Source organism: Achroia grisella, unplaced genomic scaffold, assembly GCF_030625045.1.
Source record: "Achroia grisella isolate CSIRO2021 unplaced genomic scaffold, CSIRO_AGI_Agris_v1 utg676, whole genome shotgun sequence".
In the NCBI taxonomy this organism is placed as follows: Eukaryota; Metazoa; Arthropoda; class Insecta; order Lepidoptera; family Pyralidae; genus Achroia; species Achroia grisella.
The window spans coordinates 1847875-1872083 of NW_026712992.1; the positions used below are offsets into that span (position 1 = coordinate 1847875).

General features: G+C 33.2%; 2 protein-coding genes across 2 annotated transcripts; one reads left to right on the top strand and one right to left on the bottom strand.

Annotated features, from left to right (window-relative positions):
* Positions 1 to 584: 584 nt before the first annotated feature.
* Positions 585 to 8553, bottom strand: LOC131849985 (ubiquitin-conjugating enzyme E2 Q2). The gene is made up of 8 exons (XM_059200122.1): positions 8267 to 8553; positions 6683 to 6799; positions 6043 to 6143; positions 5650 to 5785; positions 4413 to 4584; positions 3423 to 3614; positions 1788 to 2015; positions 585 to 999 (listed from the first exon to the last, which is right to left on the bottom strand). The coding sequence occupies exons 1-8, from the start codon at positions 8426 to 8428 to the stop codon at positions 968 to 970; spliced, it is 1140 nt and encodes a 379-aa protein (XP_059056105.1). The 5' UTR covers positions 8429 to 8553; the 3' UTR covers positions 585 to 967.
* A 745-nt stretch (positions 8554 to 9298) lies between these two features.
* Positions 9299 to 23212, top strand: LOC131849994 (probable ATP-dependent RNA helicase DHX34). Its single transcript, XM_059200129.1, has 19 exons — positions 9299 to 9929; positions 10415 to 10533; positions 10998 to 11164; positions 12079 to 12282; positions 12816 to 12948; positions 13577 to 13725; positions 14224 to 14331; positions 14695 to 14800; positions 15127 to 15332; positions 15776 to 15979; positions 16701 to 16886; positions 17850 to 17947; positions 18609 to 18816; positions 19296 to 19358; positions 19881 to 20062; positions 20876 to 20986; positions 21440 to 21561; positions 22053 to 22338; positions 22913 to 23212. Exons 1-19 carry the CDS (start codon positions 9385 to 9387, stop codon positions 23196 to 23198), a joined length of 3483 nt encoding a protein of 1160 aa, XP_059056112.1. The 5' UTR covers positions 9299 to 9384; the 3' UTR covers positions 23199 to 23212.
* Positions 23213 to 24209: the final 997 nt, after the last annotated feature.

Genomic DNA, 24209 nt, shown 5'->3' on the forward strand with positions numbered 1-24209 from the left:
ATTAAAACTTGAATAAATTAAGGGAAAATAAAGTTAAATGTAATTAAATTGAACGTAATTTTGTACTTTTAATTGAAGTTGGGTAATTATGTATAAAATATAGCTTTATGCCTATGTAATTATTTCAGAAAATTAAATGCCATTCTTTATTTAAACTTACTTTTTATACGCATTGTTTGGCGGTTTCAATTACAAACCATGTTCCTATGTGAATTGTAACCAAAATTAATTTCTAGAAGATATATTATATCTATATGATTTACTATTTACAAGGTTAAGTATAAAAAAATCTCTTATACTTAAGAGGATTTCTATCCAATTTGCAATAACAAAATTACGGCAACGATGGAAAGTGACCGTGACCTAAAGACATAGAGATCATAGACAACAATGATAAGAATATAATAAATTTCATTATTTATTCATAATCAGATTTAAAATTCTATTGTTTTAAATAATGTTATTCTACGTGTTTGGAAGTATTCACATACGACATTTCCAAAAATGTAGAAAAAATAATGTAAATTATAGTAATTCAAATGGGTATAAGTAGAGCGTTCAAGAGTTGGTAAATGATAAATACATTTAATAAGAATCACAGGTTTTTCATTTATTTCATTAACTAAAAAGAAATGCAAAGAATTTTCCAACTTTACACTCCAGTAACGTCTAGGCTGGCTACCATATGGATAACTTTCAATGAGAAATTAATGATTACAAAAAACGTTACACATTTAAACATTTCCTATAAGTCTTATAAAGTCTCTCGACGCCCCCCACATAGCACTTAACATTTACATTACACATACAGTTCGACGCAGTCTCTCAGTCATACATAACGAGTAAACACAATCGGCACACGATTGAGTTGGAATAATTACGATTTGGCTGTCACTTGTCGGATTTTGTGGGTACTCGGGCGTTTTGCACGTTAGTCTTAAATGTAACGGCAGTGGAAGGGCCTGCATTAGCCGTCCTCTTTGGGCGGTGTGAACCAACCTGAAATAAACATATGGCAATCAGATTAAACATTTTTACGAGACAACATCTTTGTATAAGTTGTTTAATTTAAAAAATAAAGAATGTATAAACTGTGGATATTTGTTTTATTATGGTATATATTGTCAAGTAGTGTCAGGCACTCAATATAATAATAGAAGGCTTTATAAAAATAACTATAAAAGATTTTAATTTAACTGATTTGGAATGTAACGTAAGGTAATATTTTAAACTACCTCCACATTTTGAATCAATATGCTCAATAAACTGTTAATTCCGATTCACGAACAAGCAGATCAGAAGTGGTTAACAAATTGACGGCCCACCTGATGGTAAGTGGTAACCATCGCCTATATATACATGACCAGCACCACAGACATCATGTTATCACATGACACCCTCTTCGCTCATGCCTTGCCATTCCAAAGCACAAAGATGTCATTCATCCATGTCCTGTAATTACACTGCCTAAGTTCAAATTAGTAAGACAGACCCAGAAAAACAACTTTTTAAACTACCTATGTAAACTTTGTAATAAGTTATTGTGTAGTATTTAATAAGGAGGAAGAGTTTAAGAGAATATGACTATACTGTGTATATTTTTGAAAGTGTGTAAAGCACGGAGCAATCTTAGAGATCAGATTTTCACTCTTTATAACAGCTTAGCCGATAGAGGCCGAAGGTCCTTCAGGTCAATAAGTTATTGTTAGTATTTTATTTTTATACACCTACGGTACATTTTAATCTTTTAAACCTCTAATAGAGTTGAATTTGGTATACATATTTACCATTTTTCTCATGTATCTGCACGAGGCACTTGAAGCTCTGCTGTGCACGCGCTAGGCTGTACTGCGACTGTGAGACAACCTTCGTTGCACCAAATTGGATCCGAGCCTTGCCCTTTACGAGTGTCGCCGCGATTTGCATTATGACCGCCTCCACTGTGTACGCTGATGACCAGCCCTGCTTCGTGAGGAGTTCCATGCATATCGCGCCGCCTACTAATACGTAGCCTCCTGCAAAAGTCAAAAATTCAAACATCCATATAAATAAAAGAATTGCTGTATATATACAATTATTACTTCAAAGGGAAAGAATGTTAATACAAAAAACTTGAAATTCATAAGCGGCTAAAATGCCCTACATGAATAAATTATTTTTGATTTGATTTGAAAAACAATTACACCTATTTGTTTTTTTTTTACTTGATGTATTTGTAATTGTTAAAAAAAATTTTGAAGAAACACAGTGACAAATAAAATATATGGTATACAAAACAATATAAAAAAGTTTATTGGCCCCACACTAAGTCAATTTGGTTTATTTTTTAGTACACTTTGTGCTAAAATGGAGTTGGAAGTTAGTACAGAAGTTATGTGTTTAATGTGGCCACAAATGGTATAAAAACATGAGGAATAAACTGCTATATTAGTTTGTGCATGTATATATAACACATATAAATATAAAAAGGATAATGGAATACTTCAAATTGAAAAAAAAATTTAAAGACTTTCCATGTTTACCAATTTGCATATAAAAATACTGAAGCCCGACTGGAACAGACTTTAAAATGTACACATTTTATATTCCCTCACACAAAAGTACTTCAAATCATTGTAAAGTCAATATATTATTTAAATTGATTATGTTTTCAATTTATTAGCATTTTTAACACATTATTATGTATAAAACCATCCTTATGCACTTATCACCTACATATCACATATCGTATACACTACATATATAACCCAATTTAAATGTACACACAATACAGGTACAGTAAAACCAGGTCCCTCTTCTCCACTGGGTACACTGGTGACGTACCCAGGGCCCCGCGATTGATTGGGGCCCCTAGTCTTGTCTAGTCCCTACTCCATTACCAAACGATGACTACTATACTCTCGTCTTAACACATGCTTACCGACTATGGTCAATATGTTCGTTTTTGTTAATTTTTTTGTCTAGCAAGAACATGAATGAACCCATCATTCCATAACAACTTTTTAAAACTATTTTTGCCTGGTTTGTTTTGAAGGCATTCCCATATACATCTCTATAGAGTCATGATCAAAAATGACTTTGTCTATTTTTACAAGATAGTGCTTTATTACTATGGTCACCATTAGGGGCACCATTATTCTAATGTGCCCAGGTGCATCTAATAGGTGAAAGACTGCCCTGAGTACGACCTGCTTAAGGCGGGGGATACGTGCCAATAAGTTCCAGCTCTAAACGAAACAGCGTTAATCGGGGTCTTACTATATTATCAAAGAGTACTAGTACAGATATTCTGGACGTCTTTCTATTATGTAGCTTATATCTGCGCACAATTTCGGGGATTCTCCGGGTTGAAATAAAGGAGCGCTAAACCGAAACAGGGTTAAACAAGGTCAATGTTTTTTAATTATATGACTAAATCATACCTGATATAATAGGGTAGACAACTCGTACGAACGGTGGTTCGAACGGGTATGTCTCTTTAAACATAATGTTCAACAGGATTGAGTCTTTGCCCTCTTTTTCTTTGAGCAGTAACAGGTCATTGTGTAACGGACTGTCCGGATCCACTGAGCGTAGTCTGATATTCCATTCATAGAGTGAATCGTTTACTAATTCTGCAAGAAACAAATAGATTTTCACAATAATGTTCAGTTGAGAAAGTAGATTTAGCAACAAACTAGGAACAAATTCAATCATTATATTCTGTTAACATAATCTTCATCTATAAACACATTGATGGCTTCAAAAGTTTAGCACCGGCGCTTTACCTCTAAAGGACGCGGGTTCGACAAGCCTTTTATATTCAGGAGTATAAACATACAAGTTATATATACAAGGTCATGGTTTTTTCTATGTATATTCTCAAAAAATGTAAAAAAATCCTAGTAATTATAACACAATTCTGCTTGGTTTGTTACTGTTATTATTATGTACTAGCTACTCACCCCGGCTTTGCCCGGGTGTACATGTATTATATATATAAACCTTCCTCTAGAATCACTCTATCTATTAAAAAACCGCTTCAAAATCCGTTGAGAAGTTTTATAGATTTAAGCATACATAGGGACGGACAGACAGCGACCGCGACTTTGTTTTATACTATGTAATGATATATATAACCTTGTACAAGACTAAATTAAAATCTACCATGTCAGTCGTCGAAACAGATAAGGGTTATGCTTTTAGTATCCTACTAGCAATTTGTAAAAAGTCATCCAGTCAGATCTAATCACGCCATTCCTGTTATAATAACTGTTATTCAATATATGTTTTAGTTTGTCAAATATATGATTGTTTGATACTTATTTAGATAGATCTGTAGAAGAGAGTCTGTACAAGAGAGGTTATTTTTATATTACTACACAATGTTTTATTTATAAAGGGCAAAAAAAAAAACGAAAGACCATACACACCAATAGAGTACATGTTATTTTTGAAAGAGTGAGAGCGATATATATCCCTTAGCTCCTTCATAAGTCTGTCTGTTGCTTGTAGACTGCCAGATACACTGCCTGACAAGTAGTCTTGTCGTTGGTTTTGTCTCAGTCGTTCTAACGTTGCTAAGTGTTCTGTTTCCATGTCGTCCTGAAATTATAATTATTGATCTGTGATATTTACACTGAGAATGTAAGGGACCAATGATTTACTACCCTCAATTGAGCCCAAAAGGTCTTGTATTCAAATTAGGCCAACACCAAGGAAAAAAACTGAGTTACAATTTATATTTCGCTCTAAATCTCTAATGAAGGGGGAAGGGATTTATTAGTAATGTGGACGGTTGATCTATCTTATCATTTTTACTGATGTCCCGCCAGCGTAAACCACCACTTCTGGCAGGTGCACCATTCTATTATTACATATAAAAAAAGCCTAAGTAAACAATGACATCCAACCAAAAATTCATCCATAAAAAAGTAATAGGCTCGCAGCCTGTCATATTAATTCAACTATACCAAGCAAAATATGAGGATATCAAATGATGAATGATATCATACACCACAAAACGGACAATTCAAAAGGTCTCAGACTACCTCCATGAGGGACAACTGTCAGGATGGTAAGTATTTATATATGTATGGTATATATTTACACTCATTTTAATGAGTGCTGACTCAAACAAATTCAAAACTCTGCCACATTTGTAGTAAACATAAAGTATGATATGATCAACTCTCATGTATGTGATTTATCAAATCAAGTAATTGTCACTAGTATAACGACAGTTACTTGCAATAATGAGTAGTGAATTTGTGTGTGCATGACGAACCTACCCACCATTTAACCTACCCATTATTTTTATATAGAAAATATATATGTCTTTGTCATTCTTGTTCAACTAACTATTATACTTTTGTACATAATATTCTAAAATCCGTGTTTGTAAATTATATCTACCAGCCCCATATATATCTATATAACGTATGTGTGACGTTATACTATCTTTCTAAAGATAAAATATCTAGAAAACAGTGACTTAATTTTTTTATATGATGAGTTAATTATTTCTATACAAAAGAAATTAATGACATGAGGTATATGATGCATAATTTACTCAATAAAGGGAAGTCCCAAATTACAACTAATTCCTACTCATATTGATAACTTTCTGATACATTTTAGTTATAAAGCTCTTTCTAGAATTCTGGTAACCTTATTGCTGCGCGCAGCATCGTCAACCATCTCAAGCGGCAAATCATCCTCGCCTTCAGATTCGTCTTCTTCTGCAGCCATCTCCTCGTCTTCTTCAGTCCCTGATTCGGCGCCATTTGATGTCACACTTGGAATTCTGGAAATAATCATAATTCATTTCTAAACAGTATAAAACAATAGCCACCTGCATCTGTGTTTCTTATTATTTCTGAACAATTTAATTTGATACTGGTACAAGTTTTATACACTGTCAATTAAATATTATTTTATTATTTATAGATAGATATAAAAAACATTATAAGTGACTATAACAGCAAGACTAGAAACTACAATGATTTTATATAGATTGTACAAAAGATATATCATATATTCAAATTACATATCCTTTCTTACCTTTGCTGTGGAGCAGGATGGACGGGTAATGATAAAGAATCCAAATCTGGTGGCTCTGGTACACCATGTAACTTGCATAATTCTCTCAATAAAATACCAACCTAAAATCAGAAAAAATCATGTTTTTTATAACAGTTAATTAATTTAATAAATTAATTTGTATTCATCACATTATTTGCCATACTTTATTTACCATACTTTATTTATTAAGTTTAGAGTCCACTTAATTAATCTTGAAATTACAATTCATAAAACTGAACACAAATATTGTAAACTAATGTTCAATTTTACTATATAAATTTGATCAAGTATTGAATACCTAATGGTCATAAATCCACAACTAATCCACATTGATTACATTGCATATAAATTTATGATAAATGGTAATAATCATATATCCTTAAAATTGTCTGAATGCACTTATATCAGCTTATTTTTATAGGTGATTATTAACTTTACCATTTTCTAAAACATTTCAAATCCATTTTTTATTAGGAATAATGATTTCTTTCTAATAAATAATAGTAATAAAGTTTCCATTTGACATAATGCAGTATTTTTATCGACAAAAAAAACCAAGCAACCTTTTGGAATTAATATTATAAAAATTAAGTCAAATAGTGATCAATCAATTTTTTACCTGATTTATAACATGATTATCTCTCCCTTGTGTATTTGTAAGGATCTGGACTGCATTTGTCACAATGGGATCCTCACCTTCAGCAAACCACACTGGCGGTGTGTTGGGGTATGTCTCCTGTGATTGAAAAATATATAATAATTGCATCAGTGAGTATACACTGCAAGCTGCAATAACATTGAATTCACATGTTTATTTTTAACCATAGCAAGGCTGTTTCTGAATGATTTACAGTTACACATAATGCTAGTACATACTAGGTGTCAATAAATTACTGTGGTCAACCAGTTTAGCATACCACTTCACTTACGATGGTTGCAGGCTCAATTCCTCACACAATGCAAACATTTGCATTGTTGAGAATATTATACAGCATTGTTTGTATCAGTCTGGGTGTATTATGTATTTATATAAGTTATCTAGTACCCATAGCATGAGACTAGATGGTGTTGACTATATTTGATTACATTATACATATATTTTCTATGTTCTACTCAGCACTAACAGACTGGTGATATTTATTATTGTAGCACTTCAATAAAACTAAAAACATTAAATCCTATAATATTAAAGACAACATTATTATGGCCACACATTGCTTTATACAGATGAAGTCAACTGATAAGAAATGTTTCTATAGAATTAAAACTAATGACATATAATAATTTTACATGTTATTATCTCTCTCCTATAATAAATATATATAAATATGAGTGACTTGTGACAATAGAAAATAAATAAATGATAACTTCACATACTTGTTATTATATTGCATTTTCAATATGTCTACATTATTATCATAATTAATGTACTAATATAGTAGTAAAGTAAATATACCTATAACTAAATAGAAATTCCTAACAAAAACATTAACATATTGAACAATATATAATAATATACTCTAAAATTCACTAAATGACATAAAACATGAAAAGGTGTTTATTTAAAAATAAGAAAATACTATTGAGTGGTAGTTTAAGAATGGTAAATTACATTGCAATAGAGTATAAGTAGGTAGGTATAATTGATAAATTGTAATACTTTGTAAAACTTACTATTGTCACTTGAGCAAACAAAAGTACAAAGTGGGGTCTAATATAATGAACTACATGATAAAAAGCAGGTAGAGAGGATGACTAACTCTTTGTCCCAAAAACGCGTACAATTACCGTTACCCAGACAAAATAGATGTTGCATCATGACAAAAAAACGTTGTTAAAACATAGAAAATAACTTATATTCATTAATACTGAACATACAATGATCGATTCAATTTGTCACAAGCCCTGTCACGTTCAATTAATGATAACAGATGGTTTTGTATCACAAGTATAGAAAGTAACATAAACAACGACATGTATATAACATTATATATTTATTGGATAATAGTTGCTATACTTATGAGTAAAATAACTTGAAAAGTTGGCTCGAAACACGAAAGTCGATACACTTCCGTAAACCTTTGTTGACAGCCCTGCCCTCATAAACAACGACCCTTTGTCCCACCTAAAGTTAATCAATAAACTTACTTCTAACATCAACTTTCAACTTTATATTAATTAGTGCAACGCAGGAAGTACTTACAGTAATATTTGCGTGTATTTCATATTTCTTTCCATTTTTGCCAACGAATCTGCAGGTCAGTTCGTCGACACTAGCAGACATTATCTGAAACCGTTCATGGCTTTTCGGAAACACTTGTTCTAAAGTTTTGATTTCTAACTTAAGTGTATTTAAGCAAGCCATTAGTGTGGCGAAACACTAAATCTAAACTAAATAATTAATACTCGCGATAAAATACATAGGAATAATTTTTACGTTCACCTAGCGACCAAGCAAAATGGCCGAAAGTAATGGCGGAAATTATTATTTTCGATGTCTTGTACGGACGACAGAGGGCACTAGCAAAGCTCTGAGAAGATAAAAAAGCCATAGATTATATCATGATTATTTAAATAATTTCATGGAAAACTCGACTACAATATTTTATGAGTTCCGATGTAATAACGTGTCTACATACGAAACCATAATTCGGTTTTGAACTTTTGTATAACTTCTACGAGTCTGTAACATCCCAAATTCTTTCAGTTACTGGCCAATGTCTATTTGTATTCTTTACTCAATGTAATAGAGAAAATCATTACATATTTTTTAAATCATTTTGGTATGTAAATGTTATGCAACATATAAATAGTTAACAATACATAAATGCAACATATGAGAAGTTATCGCGATATGGAATATAACTTCTTTATAACCATGATCCATGTTAAGTTTGAACTTAACGAATAAGATGGAATCAATAAGTTTCATATTTGAAGTTTAAATCAGACAGAGATTTTGTTACTTAACAAATAACATGTATTTTTTTAAATAATATACATACGTTTCTTGTCACATATAGCAATTACTAATTCCAGTATTAAAATAATAAATGTAAAAACAAGAATTAAAATCACAAACGAAGTAACAATCAATATTCTTATATAAATTTAACGATTCACATTGTTATTAGTCATTTAAACAAATTGACATTGACATCTTATTTTATTACCTTATCAATGTCACCGAATATCCGTTTTGATTTTGTGTTATTGTAAACAAAATATTTTTTATTTTTATACTTTTCTAATAATTAATTATCGAAACATGTAACACGATTGAAATAATTAATAAAAGAATACTGTTGAACTATATTAATTATGGGCAAAGACGTTAGTCCACCGAGAAATAGATCGAATAAGCGTAGACGATCGTCATCACAAGAAAAATATAACTCTAGAAAGTTTAAAAAATCTGGACCTAGTACATCACTTTCGACACCTGAACCAGCAGATTTTAGTTTTACCAATTACAAGCGAGATTTAAATAAAATAATTCGCTATAGCAGTGACAGTAACACGGTGGTTAATGACCTTGATGATTTTTGGGTATTTTTGAAGAAGTATGAGGCTACTTTGAAGAAAGCCGGTAAACCTTTATTAGCAACTGAATCGAATCTAAATGAATTAAATGATATTGGCGTGCCAGTACATTATTCAAAATTACACTACATCAATTTCGTTACTGCTATAAAATATGTGGATATAGTTTCTGATGACAGTGGGAGAAGAAAATTGGATAAGGAATTATTCAAAGTATTTTTAAATATTGTTTCCATTTATATAGATTTTAAGAATAAAGAGAAGTTTGAAAAGCTTAAGAAACTAAGACAGACACAAAGGGATTTGCCTGTGGCTGCTTACAGGTAAGAATATTTATGGAATTTCTTAATGAAAGATTAGATAAAATTAATTAAGTCAAAATTATTTTATTATGTGGAAAACTTGGCCACTTGTCCACATCATTTTTTTAACATTATCCTTTTTATACAGTTTGTATTTCTGTTGATAAGAACTGGCATGAAGCTCAGAAGGAAAATATTTTTTTTAACATTAATATACTCTATTTAATCATAGAGTGATATAAGTGACACTATGTATGTACTTGTGAATTTTATTGACTTATTTTTGTACAATATTTGATTTCAAATTAGTTACTATTGAGTATGTAAGTATCGGACATAAAGTGGTATGCTAAACTGCTAGACAACCTAAGTGGTATGTATAATATGTGTATGTATTTATAAAAAAATATCTATGTTTTTGTATCAGTTATCTATTTAACTTGAGTCTAGATGGCACTGTGTGAATTGTTCTGAGATTATTATTATTTAAAAAATATTATTTGTAGAAATGAAATAGTATCAGCTGTAAAAAATGAAAGAGTTGTAATTGTGGCTGGTGATACAGGTTGTGGAAAGTCAACACAAGTCCCGCAATATTTAAATGAAGCAGGCTTTCAGAATATTGGTATGGATTTTTTTTAATACTTATGCAATTATTAATATATTGTATAATATAGTCAGTTTTTTCCCAAGTGTGTAATACTTTGTATGTTGTTGATATATTTTTCTGGCATAAGGCTAGCATGAAGAAACACAACTATAACACGGCTAACAAGCTCATGGGGAATAAATGACTATATTTTAACTATTAGACATTCACTGGGTTCCCTATTGCTAGCAATGTACCATGTCAGGGTGACCTCCATGTGGTTCCCTCTGGAAATCATGGTAAATTCCTAGTAAATTTGTCATGATGGGGTAACTGACATGTTCTCATTTTCATCTTATCATCTTCAACTGGTGCCCTGTGAGTTAGCGCAGGTGGCAATTATTCAATTATCATCCATTTAAAAAATGCTCATTGCTTTTTTTTTGCTGATTAAAATAGTAAGAGTAGAAAAACATATTTCAGGTAATATTTTGTTACAGCTTGCACTCAACCTAGAAGAATAGCCTGTGTATCATTATCAAAAAGAGTGGCCTATGAAATGCTATCACAGTTTGAAACTAAGGTGGGATATCAAATTAGATTTGAGAAGAGTCGCACTGCAGACACAAATATATGTTTTATTACCGAAGGATTGTTATTGAGACAGGTATAATTTTAGAAAGATAAATCACTATTTAGAATTCTTTACTGACCATTGTTATGTTGAGAAATGCACCTTATAGTCATTATTAAAAAAATTGAAACACAATAAGATCTAGTATGTTGTCTTAACTTTCTGGGCAGAAAGACACCTGTCAGGGAACTAGGGAACTAGTATATATATTCTTGTTTTTTTTTATTGGATTGTTTGGGCTATTGTCAGATGTTTTTTTTTTATGTGATAATGAAATGGTGCACCCGCCTGCGCTAACGGTTTACGCTGGCGGGGCACCAGTGGAGGATAGCATGAATATGAACTCAGATCAGTTAGCCCATCGTGACAATTTCATCTGTAATTTATCACGATGGTTTCCAGGGGGAACCGCGTGGAGGTCAACCTGACATAGTACATTGATAGCAATGGGGTCAAGAGTCCACATTACTAACAATCCCCATCCCCCCTATTGTCAGATGTTTGTAGCACCTGTAGCACTATAGCCTACATAGATCTATTGTACTCGCCCTTTTTCAAAGTTCGCTGCCTAGATCCGTCAGGGAAAAGAATTGGATATTCTTAGGAGCAATAGTTTTTATCTCCTCGGGAAAGACTGTAAACTTTCCAAAGGAGATATTTTGTTTATGCATGAATGGGCTACAACCACATAGGATGTGTAGTGACGTTTCCTCTTCAGTTTGAGAGACTCTGCAGATTTTTGTCGTGCATAGACCTAGTTTAGCCATATGCTTGTTTAATTTGCAGTGTCCTGTGAGGGCTCTGGTCATTGTGCATATGTTGTTTTTACTCAATAGCAGTAGTCTATTGGAGTATTTGTTCGAGTAGCCCAATATTAGGGCTTTTGAATGTGTCAATCCTGGCATATATTCTTGTTATATATATAGGTATATATGTATTAATTTTAGATGTCATCAGAAACCCTGCCAAACTATGATGTAATTATTTTGGATGAAATTCACGAAAGACATTTAATGGGTGACTTCTTATTGGGTGTGCTCAAATGCCTAATACACAGTCGGAATGACATTAAATTGGTGCTCATGTCGGCCACTATAAATATAAAATTATTTGAAGATTACTTCTCTGCTGAATCTGCAGTGGTTATTCAAGTAAGTAAATGCAGTAATCATTAATTTCTTAATTCAAACCTGATTAAGTTATTCTTATTAAACAGTTTTTTATAATATTCCATTTTTATTTGGAGTCGACGAAATATGCTTTTGTCTTTCATTCATCTGTTCCCAGTGACTACTGTATTTGATTATAATTAATTACTATGTAAATGTAATAAAACATCAAATAGCAAACTACAGTTAATTAAGTACATATGTAATTAAAAAACAAATAATACTCCCAGAACAATTCACACAGTGTCATTTAGACCCAAGTTAAGCAAGCTAAAACTTGTGTTATGGGTAGTAGATAGCTGATACAAATACATAGATATATTTGTATTTCGAAAATACATACATATTATACAAAGAAAACACCAAGTCCGACAAAAACATTTATACTCATGTATACAAATGGAATCAAATGAAATGGAGGATTTGAACCCGCAACCATCGGAACTAAGGCGTGTGCTAAACCGTTAGACTACCGAGGCCGTTATCAAAATATATAGACAAGTTAATTTTTACAGGTTCCAGGTCGACTATATCCCATAGAATTAAATTACAAACCAATATTTATTGAAGAGAAACCCACACGAGATGATAGACTTGATCCTCAGCCGTATGTTCAGATTATGCAACTTATTGACAGCAAATATCCAAGTTAGTTTACAAGTTCATTATTTTTATAAGATTATTAATATTTATTAGATCAGGAATATAAATATTTTTAGTCAAATTAACTCAAATTTAATTACATTTGCATACTAGTAGTCACTTTTTATCTACAACTCAATCGGAATGCAGTTTCAGTACAAAAGCAATGAGGGATGGTGATCTATAGCTAATAGCTTTTTTAGACTAATATAGTCAAAATATGTATGATTAGAAAATAAATAATATATTTTTAAAATTATAGTAATCCCAGTAATCGCAGTATATAATAGTTTTAATACTCAATAAATCCGAAAAAAGGTTTCACAAAAAGTTTGTTATTGTACTCAGGTATTCACTCACAACTATACGTATACGAATTAAATAAACATGAACACTTCTCTCTGCGTGAAATGTTAGAAACATATCTTAATCTTATTAAAAAAATGTATGGATGTTTGTTATTATTTCACGGAAAAACTACTGTTTGAATTTCGATGAAACTTTACAGTAATATAGCATTTATGCATAAGAATAACATATAGGCTATATTTTTTATTGTAATTTAACACGGGTGAAACTACGCGCACAGCTAGTACATACATACATATATAAAATTTATGTACTTATACTTTAGGTGATGAACGAGGCGATCTCCTTATATTCATGTCTGGTGTGCAAGAAATCACGGCGATATGCGACGCAGCACAGCAGTATGCTGAGAAAACGAAGAACTGGATAGTGTTACCTCTTCACAGTGGTTTGTCACTGGCGGAACAAGATAAAGTAAGAAATCCTTTTGATACCATATTTATACATGTTGAATAAAAAGAAAGGCAGAAGTGTCTGTCTGTTTATTCTCTTTATGACTGAACGGCTAAACTGATTATTATGAAATTTATCGAGAGGGTGGACTATATTTGCAGGATGCAGGCATAGTCACAGAAAACAGCTATAATTTTATAAGTATATACTTAGAACGATTTTACTTTTATTCTTCTGTACACAAAATTGTATACGTAGCGAAATTAATGCCTGATGCCATTCTCTATTAGACAGTTGTTCTTTTTTTGTGCAGTAAAACGTAAAGAAAGTTAATTTTATATTTTTATTAAAATCTAGTATCTGTTTAACTTAATATAATGATTATATTTTTATGGCATCGAAGTAAAGGTTTTATTTGATAAATATATATTTTTGTTTGTATTATTTAATTTACGTAAGTACCACCTAAATGATTTGTAAATTATATATGTTAATATTTATGTTACAAATTTATTTCAGGTATTTGATTATCCACCAGAAGGTGTTAGGAAATGTATAGTTTCCACAAATATAGCTGAAACTTCAGTCACCATCGACGGTATAAGATTCGTTGTCGATTCCGGAAAGGTATTAAAATTTTGTATTTCTTTTCTTATCTTTAGATGTTATCTATTATGTATGTGTAAATTTTTTAAACTGAAAATAGTTATTACGTTTTAATGATGAATAAAAAATGTATTTACGAAACAAAACTTTATCATATAGTAAAATCGCTTATAAATCTTGAATCTTTTACTAACAAGTTTTTTTGTTGACAAATGACCTTTGATAACAGTATGTAACAGTAAGGATAAGTATCTACTATTGAATTGAATCTCCATCATATTTAAACTAGTTTAGTCGTTCTGTCTGTGGAAAGATAGAGTAAAAATAACAGTATTTTTTTCATCCCCTCTCCATACTAAATAAAATATTTCATTCAATTTACAGGCTAAAGAAATGAGTTATGATTCGACAACAAAAATGCAGAGATTGAAAGAATTTTGGATATCAAAAGCAAGCGCGGATCAGAGGAAGGGGCGCGCTGGACGGACGGGTAAAATTTATTTATTTATGTACAACTTTATGTAGAGGAAGACTGTATTTCAGTTAAAGAGGTGTGAATGTAAATGAAATTACAGGATAATAGAATAGAATTGAATGTAATAGCAAAAAAACAATTTACACACATTACAAAACCAAGTTAATATGGACCACAACTGAGCATAATGCTGGTAACATAGTTTCCAGCGCTGATTGACAGTTGAGTTAAGAAATATATATGTATATAATATATATTCGCAATATTTTATACACCGTAATAGCCTATAAAAACGCAACTCCTGTATGCCAGTTCGTTTAAGTAAAAAGAAAATATTATAGGGCCTGGCGTATGCTATCGTATATATTCCGAGCAACAATACACGGATCTGGAGCCGTTCAGTACACCCGAAGTGTCCAGGGTACCGTTGTCATCTCTTCTCTTGTTGATGAGTTCGTTGGGAGTCAATGACGTCAGACGGTTTCCGTTTATCGACACGCCGCCAGAGGACGCTGTGGAAAATGCGCTGTTAGAGTTAAAACAACACGTGAGTTTTTTTTTTTACTGCTATGGTGGCACACGTACGTCCCATCTGATGGTGAATGGTTTGTCTATGGACGCTTGAAACACCAGGCGTCGATAGGCTACCAAACTAATTAATGGATTGACATTATTTAGTTTTTTTTTATTATGAATGCGTTTGCGTTTGTGGTCTTGCTATCATCTTAATGAATCGGGCTTACCTCTATTATTACCTCTACTATTATTAGAGACTTGAAGAATCTGGGGTTGTATTTCTCAGGGAACACGAAAACTGGAAGTAATTAATAATTTAATAATTGTTATAGTGCGCTACAGATTTATGCTGAATTGGTTGCCTATTCACCATTGCATTGCACATAAAGCCACCTTCATTTTTTTTATTTGTACATTTAAATCTATTAGTAATAAGTATAAAGTTTTTTTTGTACCCTATGTAATCTATTCCAGGGTGCTTTGAGCTTTAACGAGAAGTTGACGTCACTAGGCAAGGCCCTAGCCAGTTTGCCAGTAGAAGTGTGTCTTGCCAAAGCGTTGGCTGTAGGCGCCGCTACACTGCCCCCTCACAAGCGAGACTCCGCCCTCGCCCTTACAGCAGCGCTGGGGATCCGGTCCATTTATACCACAAGGGCACATAGAGATTTTGAATGTGAAGTAAGTAATTATAAGTTTATATTTATGAAATACTAGCTGTTCCTGCGACTTCGTCCGCGTGGACTATAACTTTATTTTTCTAAATTATAAGTAGCCTAAGTTACTCCTTATTACATCTGCTACCTGCCAAAAAAAGTCCCGTCAAAATCGGTCCAGCCATTTCAGAGATTAGCCGGAACAAACAGACAGACAGACAAAAATTGTAAAAAATGTTATTTTGGTGTATATATTCATATGCATGTAGTACCTAAATACGGTTATTTCAATATTACAAACAGATACTTCAATTTTATTTATATGTATGGATAAAATATTGTACAGTACGAGTGAACAGTGAAAGAAAAGGTGAAATTTGCGAGGTAGAGAGAAAGCAAGTGGGAATAAGAAAAGAAATCAGGAGGTAACATAATATATAAGAGATTACCAGAGTAAGTCGTCCATCCACTCACTCACTCACAAACTTCCGCGATCATAATGTTAGTAATATTTATTAGTGATTTGTTACGCTCCGCAGCTAGGTGGAGTGACGACTAGCGACCTAGGGTTGGGGGTAATCAATGAAAGAGATGGGCTATAGATCGTGCCCAGTGGTGTGTCTTGGGAGAGGCCTATGTCCAGCAGTGGGCTGATGATAATGATGATGACGATGATGATGATGATGATGATGATGATGATGATGATGATGATGATGATGATGATGAAGATGATTTTCTTGTTTAAGAATGCGCGTAAGCCCGAGGAGTCAGACCACGGGGATCCCATAACCCTTCTGTCGCTATACTGTGCGTGGCTCACTGTGAAGGCGGACAGTCGCGGCGGTCGGGCGTGGTGCAAGCGAAGAGGCATCGAGGAACAGCGGCTGTATGAACTCACCAAGCTGGCCGCGCAGTTACGGAGTTTACTGCAGGTGAGGTAAAATGTTTGTGACTATAAAAAAGCAAAACTTTAAGTTAATTATTACATAGTATAAAGATTAAAATATTGCCATTAAACAAAGCAGTGTTTTAAGTAATAAATCTTATAAAATAAAGTCTCTTCTGCAGTCTGTTTGCTTAAATCTTTTAAACTACTCTACGGATTTTAATGCAGTTTTTAGCAGTAGGTAGAGTGATGCAAGAGGATGGTTTATATGTATAATAAATAATAATAATAATAATCTCAGGACAATTCACACAGCACCATCTAGACCCAAGTTAAGCTAGCTAAAACTTGTGTTATGGGTACTAGATAACTGATACAAATACATAGATAATTTTTTTTCGTAAATACATACTTAATATACATAGAAAACACCCAGGTCGATACAAACAATCATACTCATGAATACAAATCTTTGTGCCATGCGAGGAATCGAACCAGCGACCATCGGACGTAAAGCGCTGTGCTAGACCACCGAGGTCGTAAATACATGTACATCCATGCGAACAGGACGAGTAGCTAGTAATATATATATTATTACTTGAAACAAAAATTATGTATCCGTTTACGAAAATTTCGCGGACAGAGCAGTATGAAATTTCGCACACCTATAGTTTATATAGAGTAGGAGTGCAGAATTAACACACATTTTTAACAAGAATTTTAGAACCTAAGTGTCTCGGACAGTGCGGTTTTAGAGGAGCTTCCTCCCGCGTACTTTTAGATTGTAGAATGAACTACCTGCTGAGGTTTTCTCGAGAGACATATATAGCATGGGGTTTTTCAAGAGGGTATCTTGAGGGTCGGTAACAGGCACGTGAGAGCACTGGTGACACGTGTAGGCGTCCATGGGCTACAGTACTTAATCGTTTATCATCAGGTGGGTCGTATCGTAATATAAAAATGTAATTGTATTAAACACGAAGATACTTATTATTTACTCATGGTGCAGGACAATAATTTGATGGAGTCCATAGAACCGGAGGCTATGTCTTCAACGGAGAGGGCACTACGTCACGGCCAGTTAAAACAGCTGAAAGATATGCGAAGGTATATGATTTAATATTACATTATTAATTCAATTTTCTTTTTGTTTCCAAGTATAGTGGTTATATATTGTAGGTAGATTTTTCTATGATTGGCCAGAGTTATAAAATATCCCATATTTTTCTATTGTGGTGCGCGTTTAGAAAATAATTATTTGAATAAAATATTACCTACTTATTTTAATTCTAGAATATTGGGTGTTATTGTCGTATTGTTAAATAAGAGACTCTTATTTCTAATATAATAATGAAACAAATAGATTTGCCAGTTATATATGTAACAATTGTTGATTACCTTGTTTTTAACAGAAATTATTATCTATTGTTTTTTTCTAACCAAAATGATTAAGAATAGACATTATCACTGAGTCGCTATAAAAAATGCACGGAAATTACCTTTTATATATATACTATATAAATTAAAAAATACGGGTTGGCAATAGAAGTGAAAGGTGAAAATTTAAGATAGTATGTATTTTAATGACAATTAAAAAAAAAATGTTAGGGGTTACCCTTATCGCATATGGAAAATAGATAGTAGCTGATACTCAGACCTACTGAATATGCACACAAAATTTCATAAAAATCAGTCAAGCCGTTTCAGAGGAGTATGGTAACTAACATTGTGACACGAGAATTTTATATATATGTAATTCATGTTTCAGACAATACAAACAAAAAGCAGCAGAGGAATCGAAACGCAAGAAACGCCTCAAAGTTGACTCTTGGGAGATCGTAGACGACAAGGATCATGAAAACGATGCCATAGACATCCGGGATATAGAGTTCCGGATGACGAATGACGCCGCCCGGATACGAGCTCTAATATCAGGATCTAGCGCGTCTAGTGGACGAGATCTTATTATGTTGAAGGTTAATTCATTTTTATATTGACGGCTTCAGTAGTCTTGCGGTTTAGCACAATACATTATTTTCCGCTGCTCACGGTTTCGATTCCTCGCATAGTACAAAAATTTGTACCCTATCAGCGTCAGCCTGTTTGCGTCAGTGTATCATTTTGTATTATTATTTTATAAGTAAATAAATAGCAAATGATTGCCTCGGTGGTCTAGCGGTTTAGCACACCGCCTTACTTCCTTTGTTCGCGGGTTCGATTCCTCGCACGGCACAAACATTTGTATTCATTAATATGATTGTTTGTATCGGTCTGGATGTTTTCTATATATAATATATATGTATTTACGAAAAAAATCTATGTATGTATTAGTTATCTAGTACCCATAACACAATCTTTAGGCTTAACTTGGGAGTAGATGGCGCTGTGTGAATTGTCGTTAGATTATTATTATTAATTAACAAACATGTTGTTTATCTATTATCTATCATTTCAGGTGGTTTTATGTCGAGCCCTGTATCCTCAAATTGCTGTAGCAGATGACTTCAATTACTGTAAGGTAATTATAATAACTGTCTTTTTTTTTTTTTCTTATGGATGATATTGGAATCATCCACTCGCCTGCGCTAACGGCTTACTCTGACGAGGCACTAGTGGCGATAAAATGAGCACGAGGTCAGGTCAGTTAGCCCGTCGTGGTAAAGTCACCATGAATTTATCACGATAGTTTCCAGCGGGAACCACGTGGAGGTCAACCTAGCATAGTATATTACTAGCAGTAGCGTTATTAGTCCAAATTATTAAATACTTTTAATTAATAAATAATTTCTTATATACACAGCACAGTACATACAGTCCCTGTAACACGCTGTTTTCAGTGGAAGAGATCTCATGTATCTAATAGAATAGCAGCGCCCGCGATTTCACCTGCGTAAAATTTATAGCCTTTGTGATATTCTGATGAACATAAGTAGTTTTTGCGTGAAAAAGTAACAAACATTCACACATCCGTACTCACAAACTTTCGCATTTATAATAGAAAGATATTTTTATAATTTAATGTTTATGTTACATTTTTCAGTCAAGCGCCGAACAACTATATCATACTTGGAGTAAACCATTCGTGTTCCTACATCCTACTTCGTACTTTGGGAAACAGCCGAAAGTTCTGCAGCTCACCGATGCGGACATTCAAACAGACACGCCGGCTGGGTTTAAGAGCAGACTGCCATTGTCGAATAGACATCAAGTGTTATGTTATTTGTAAGTAAATTAATAACAAAATGGTATATTATTTATAGTATTTATATATGCAGTCCAGTGAAAATATCTTTTCGGCGTTTATATCTCAGGACAATTCATACAGCACCATCTAGTCCCAAGCTAAGCAGAGCTTGTGTTATGGGTACTAGATACATCGATACATTTTTTTTGTAAATACATATGTAAATCATAGATAATATCCAGACTAATACAGGCAACAAATGTTTATACCGTGTGAAGAATCAAATCCGCGACTATCGACAGTACAGCAGTATGCTAAACCGCTAGACTATCAAGGCTGTCGTTGGATTCTAGTCCATTTCGATCAAAATTCATTGTGAATGCGTTAACTGAGTAATACTTTTGATTATTTATTAACAATTTATTATTATTTTCTATTTGCTTCAAAAATGTTTATGACAAGTGTATTTTTGTGTATATGTTTGCAAAATCGTCGTCAATTCCAACAGATTATATCATTTTGCGTAATCACAGGTTTCTCACGTATTTATTGAAGTGCTGTGATTTTGCGAAAACCCGATAAAAAATATTCATACAATAGACTTTTCTTTTCAAAATATTAACACGACCTCGGCGGTCTGGCGGTTTAGCACCCCGCTTTATTTCCGATGGTCGCGGGTTCAATTTTCTGCACAGTACAAACATTTGTATTACACAAGTATAATTATTTGGTTTAGGTGCTTTCTAAAAATAAATAAATATCTAAAGCTTGCGACTAGTTGTGTGAATAGTCCAAGAGTATTATTATTGTAGTATTATTTATTAAGTTAAAATATTGTGTATTTTTTTCAGATCACTATTGGAAACAACTAAACCATACATAGTGAACTCCATGAGGATGCCCGCTGCACAAACATTGTTACTGCTGGCACATTCCATTGACACCAATATGGGTTGCACAAGGTAATAACATTATTATTTTTTTAGGTAACTGGAATGGTAAATAAGCTGATGGTAAGTGGTAACCGCCGGCTACACATATATTTCATATTTATATTATTTTACGAAGGCGGCAAAAATGCATACGGCCCATCTGATGGTCAGTCCCTTCTATATCCTGAGGAGATAAAAACCATGGGTCATAAGAATATCCTTCAATTCTTGTCCCTAACGGGTCTAGGTAGCGAACTTTGAATAGATGTATATGGTATATGGTTGCAGTGCAGGTACTACAGGTCTAAGTACCTAACAATAGCTGGATTTTTATAGCATAGGGGACAAACGAGCTTGCGGCCACACCTGATGGTAAGTGATTACCGCTGCCCATATGAGGCGTTGCCTTTTAAAAAGGAACAACCTCTTCTCTTGAAGGTTTTAATGTCGTATGGAAAAATGTAATGAATAATATATTTGTAGGATTGTGTGCGACTCATGGTTGTTATTGGAGTTTCCATATCCTGAAACGGGATTGAACCTGTTACTGAAAGCGGCCAAGTTAAGACAAAGATGGGAGGCGCTTATTAATCGCCGGCTTGCAGGTGTGTATATGTTTACTAAGTCTACTAAGACGGACTCGATGGTCTAGCAGTTTAGCACACCGCTTTACTTCCGATGATCGCGGGTTCCATTCCTCACACTGTGCAAACATTTGTATTCATGTGTATGTTTCTTTGTGCCGATACAAACAGTATGTGTATATTTATAAAAAATATATGTATCTAAGTATTTATATTAGTTGTCTAATACCCATAACACAAGCTCTGCTTACCGTGGTACTAGATGACACTGTGTTAATTGTCCAGGGTTATTTTTTTTATAAGCTCAACTTTTTTTTTTATTTTAACGTTCTTATAATTCTTAAAATGTCTACATTTGTGAAATGATTATTAATTATTAGTAATTTGATTATTATTAGATTTTCAGGCTTCAGCCGTTTTAATTGTTTAATGTGTTTCTCTGGAACTAAGTTACGCTTATTTAAATACATATGTATATGTTATTTAGTATAAAAATTATATTTATATTACAGATGCTAGTCCAAACAAATCAGTCGAGAACGAACTTCAGAAACAAAACTCTAAACTGCCATATGAAGAGTTACAGCATCAGTTGTCCTGCGATATTAGTTCTTATATGACCAGCGACGTATATTACACGATCAAGAGGCTCATGCCCGGTGATCTGAAGGTGATATACTGCGGGGCAGATGAAGCACACGCAAATGTGGACCCTAATCCGTTCGAAGAAGGCTTCGAATGCCATCCCCATGAGAAAAAAGGAGGAGTTTATGTTACCGACAATATTGTTTATAATTGGTTAGTATTTAGAAACTAAAGATTTTGAACATTATGTTTGAATGCTCAACAATCAGTGTAGATCTCAGATAAGTTCGTGGGAAAATGAAATTAACTCTAGTTGCAAGTAAAATTCACGGTGGTCTAGTTCTTTAGTACACTGCCTTATATCCGATGGTCGCGGGTTCGATTGCTCGTACCATTCAAACATTTGTATTTATATGAGTATCATTCTATGGGTTAGTGTTTTCTATGTATGTCGTGTAGGTATTTACTACTAAAATGTATTGAAGTGTTTCTATCAGTTGTCTAGTATCTGTGACACAAACATTGTTTAGCTTGGGATTAAATTGTGTTGTGTGGATTGTCCAGGGTTATTATTATTATGTTAATTTATTAATTTTATTTTTTTTAATTCAATTGAAAGTTAATGAAAACATATCATTCTTTTCGTACATAAACATGTGATTGCTCTCAAGCCGATAAGAACTGACACAAAACTCAGCTACGTACTTACGTTAAAGGAAAACAAAGTCAGGCTTTTTTTTAATTGAATGTTGCCATCAAAATGTTATCATTTATTTCATGTTTTCAGCGTTATGGATACGGACTGGAGCTACAACATCTACGAAGAAACATACAGCCTCCCATGGTCATGTCCGGACTGTAGCATAACATTGTGCCTTTCACCCCTAGAAAGACTGCAGCATAAACAGTTCACATGCTCTTCTAGAACGGAGCAGAAGGAACCGGAACCGTCGCGAGCGCCAAGGGAAAATAAGCCCAATGCCAAAGAATATAAATGTGACATTTGCAACGATACATTATATATGACGCCTGTTGAAATATTAAAACACAAGAAGAGTTGCAAAATAAAATAAATATTTTTGTTTAATTGAATGTGTATTATTTTTGTATATTTTAATTGAATAATAAAAATGGTAGATATAGGTTGTAAACATATTACGAACCTTTTCTTTAAGGAATTGTTATAAAAAATTGCATCAAATGCAAGAATTAACATTTATATCGTGGATACAGTTTGAATATTTGCGTGTAAATGCCTTCATTTACACGCATATATTCAAACAATATGTTCTTAAGTGGATGCATGGGTTAGTACTTTGTCTAATAACATTTGTTAACTCGGAACATTTCCTTACCAAAGGATCTATATCCAACAAAATATATTAATAATAAGAAATATATCTCAGGACAATTCACACAGCGTCCTCTAGTCCCAAGCTAAGTATAGCTTATGTTATGGGTACTAGACAACTGATATAAATACTAAGTATACTTAGAAAATACCCAGACGGATACAAGCATTCATACTGATGATTACAAATGTTTGTACCGTTCGAGGAATCGAACCGGAACCATCAGAAGTAAAGCGGTGTGCTAAACCATTAGAGTAGCGAGACCGCCATATTAATGCATGCGACTGTAATAGATATAAAATGTCTTTCAACCTTGTCCTTCAAGACGTCTAAATAGTGGGGGCTATAATTTAGCAATTATGTGTAATTATGTGTTTGTCCGTGTGTTGACCTCGCTCTGAAACAATGTCGGCCAATTTGGTTGTCTGCGCCCGGAAGCACGCGTCCAAAGCGATGTGAAAATTACTTACTAGTCGATTTCGGGTTACATAAAATCTACCAATCTATATATAGTCCATAGCTTTTTTATTTGTTTCTTTTCTGTTGTGTTTAATTTATCAGTACATATATATCTATGTACCTATATTTTTAGATTTTTATAATTCAGCGGCAACGGCAAGAGTTTAAGTACCTAGTGGGTTAGTTGTTTAATGTGTTTTTCTGGAGGGGATGACTAAATTTTATTCTATTATATTTTATGTTTATGCTAGCAATGTACTATGTCAGTTTGAC

Excerpts from the sequence above, each read along its gene's own strand:
- LOC131849985 (XM_059200122.1), bottom strand. The coding sequence starts at position 8,428 with ATGGCTTGCTTAAATACACTTAAGTTAGAAATCAAAACTTTAGAACAA. Across the intron at positions 5,786-6,042 it reads CATCCTGCTCCACAGCAAAG|AATTCCAAGTGTGACATCAA; the intron begins GTAAGAAAGGAT and ends GATTATTTCCAG. Across the intron at positions 1,000-1,787 it reads GCAGATACATGAGAAAAATG|GTTGGTTCACACCGCCCAAA; the intron begins GTAAATATGTAT and ends TGTTTATTTCAG.
- LOC131849994 (XM_059200129.1), top strand. The coding sequence starts at position 9,385 with ATGGGCAAAGACGTTAGTCCACCGAGAAATAGATCGAATAAGCGTAGA. Across the intron at positions 12,283-12,815 it reads AATCTGCAGTGGTTATTCAA|GTTCCAGGTCGACTATATCC; the intron begins GTAAGTAAATGC and ends TAATTTTTACAG. Across the intron at positions 20,063-20,875 it reads CATCAAGTGTTATGTTATTT|ATCACTATTGGAAACAACTA; the intron begins GTAAGTAAATTA and ends TATTTTTTTCAG.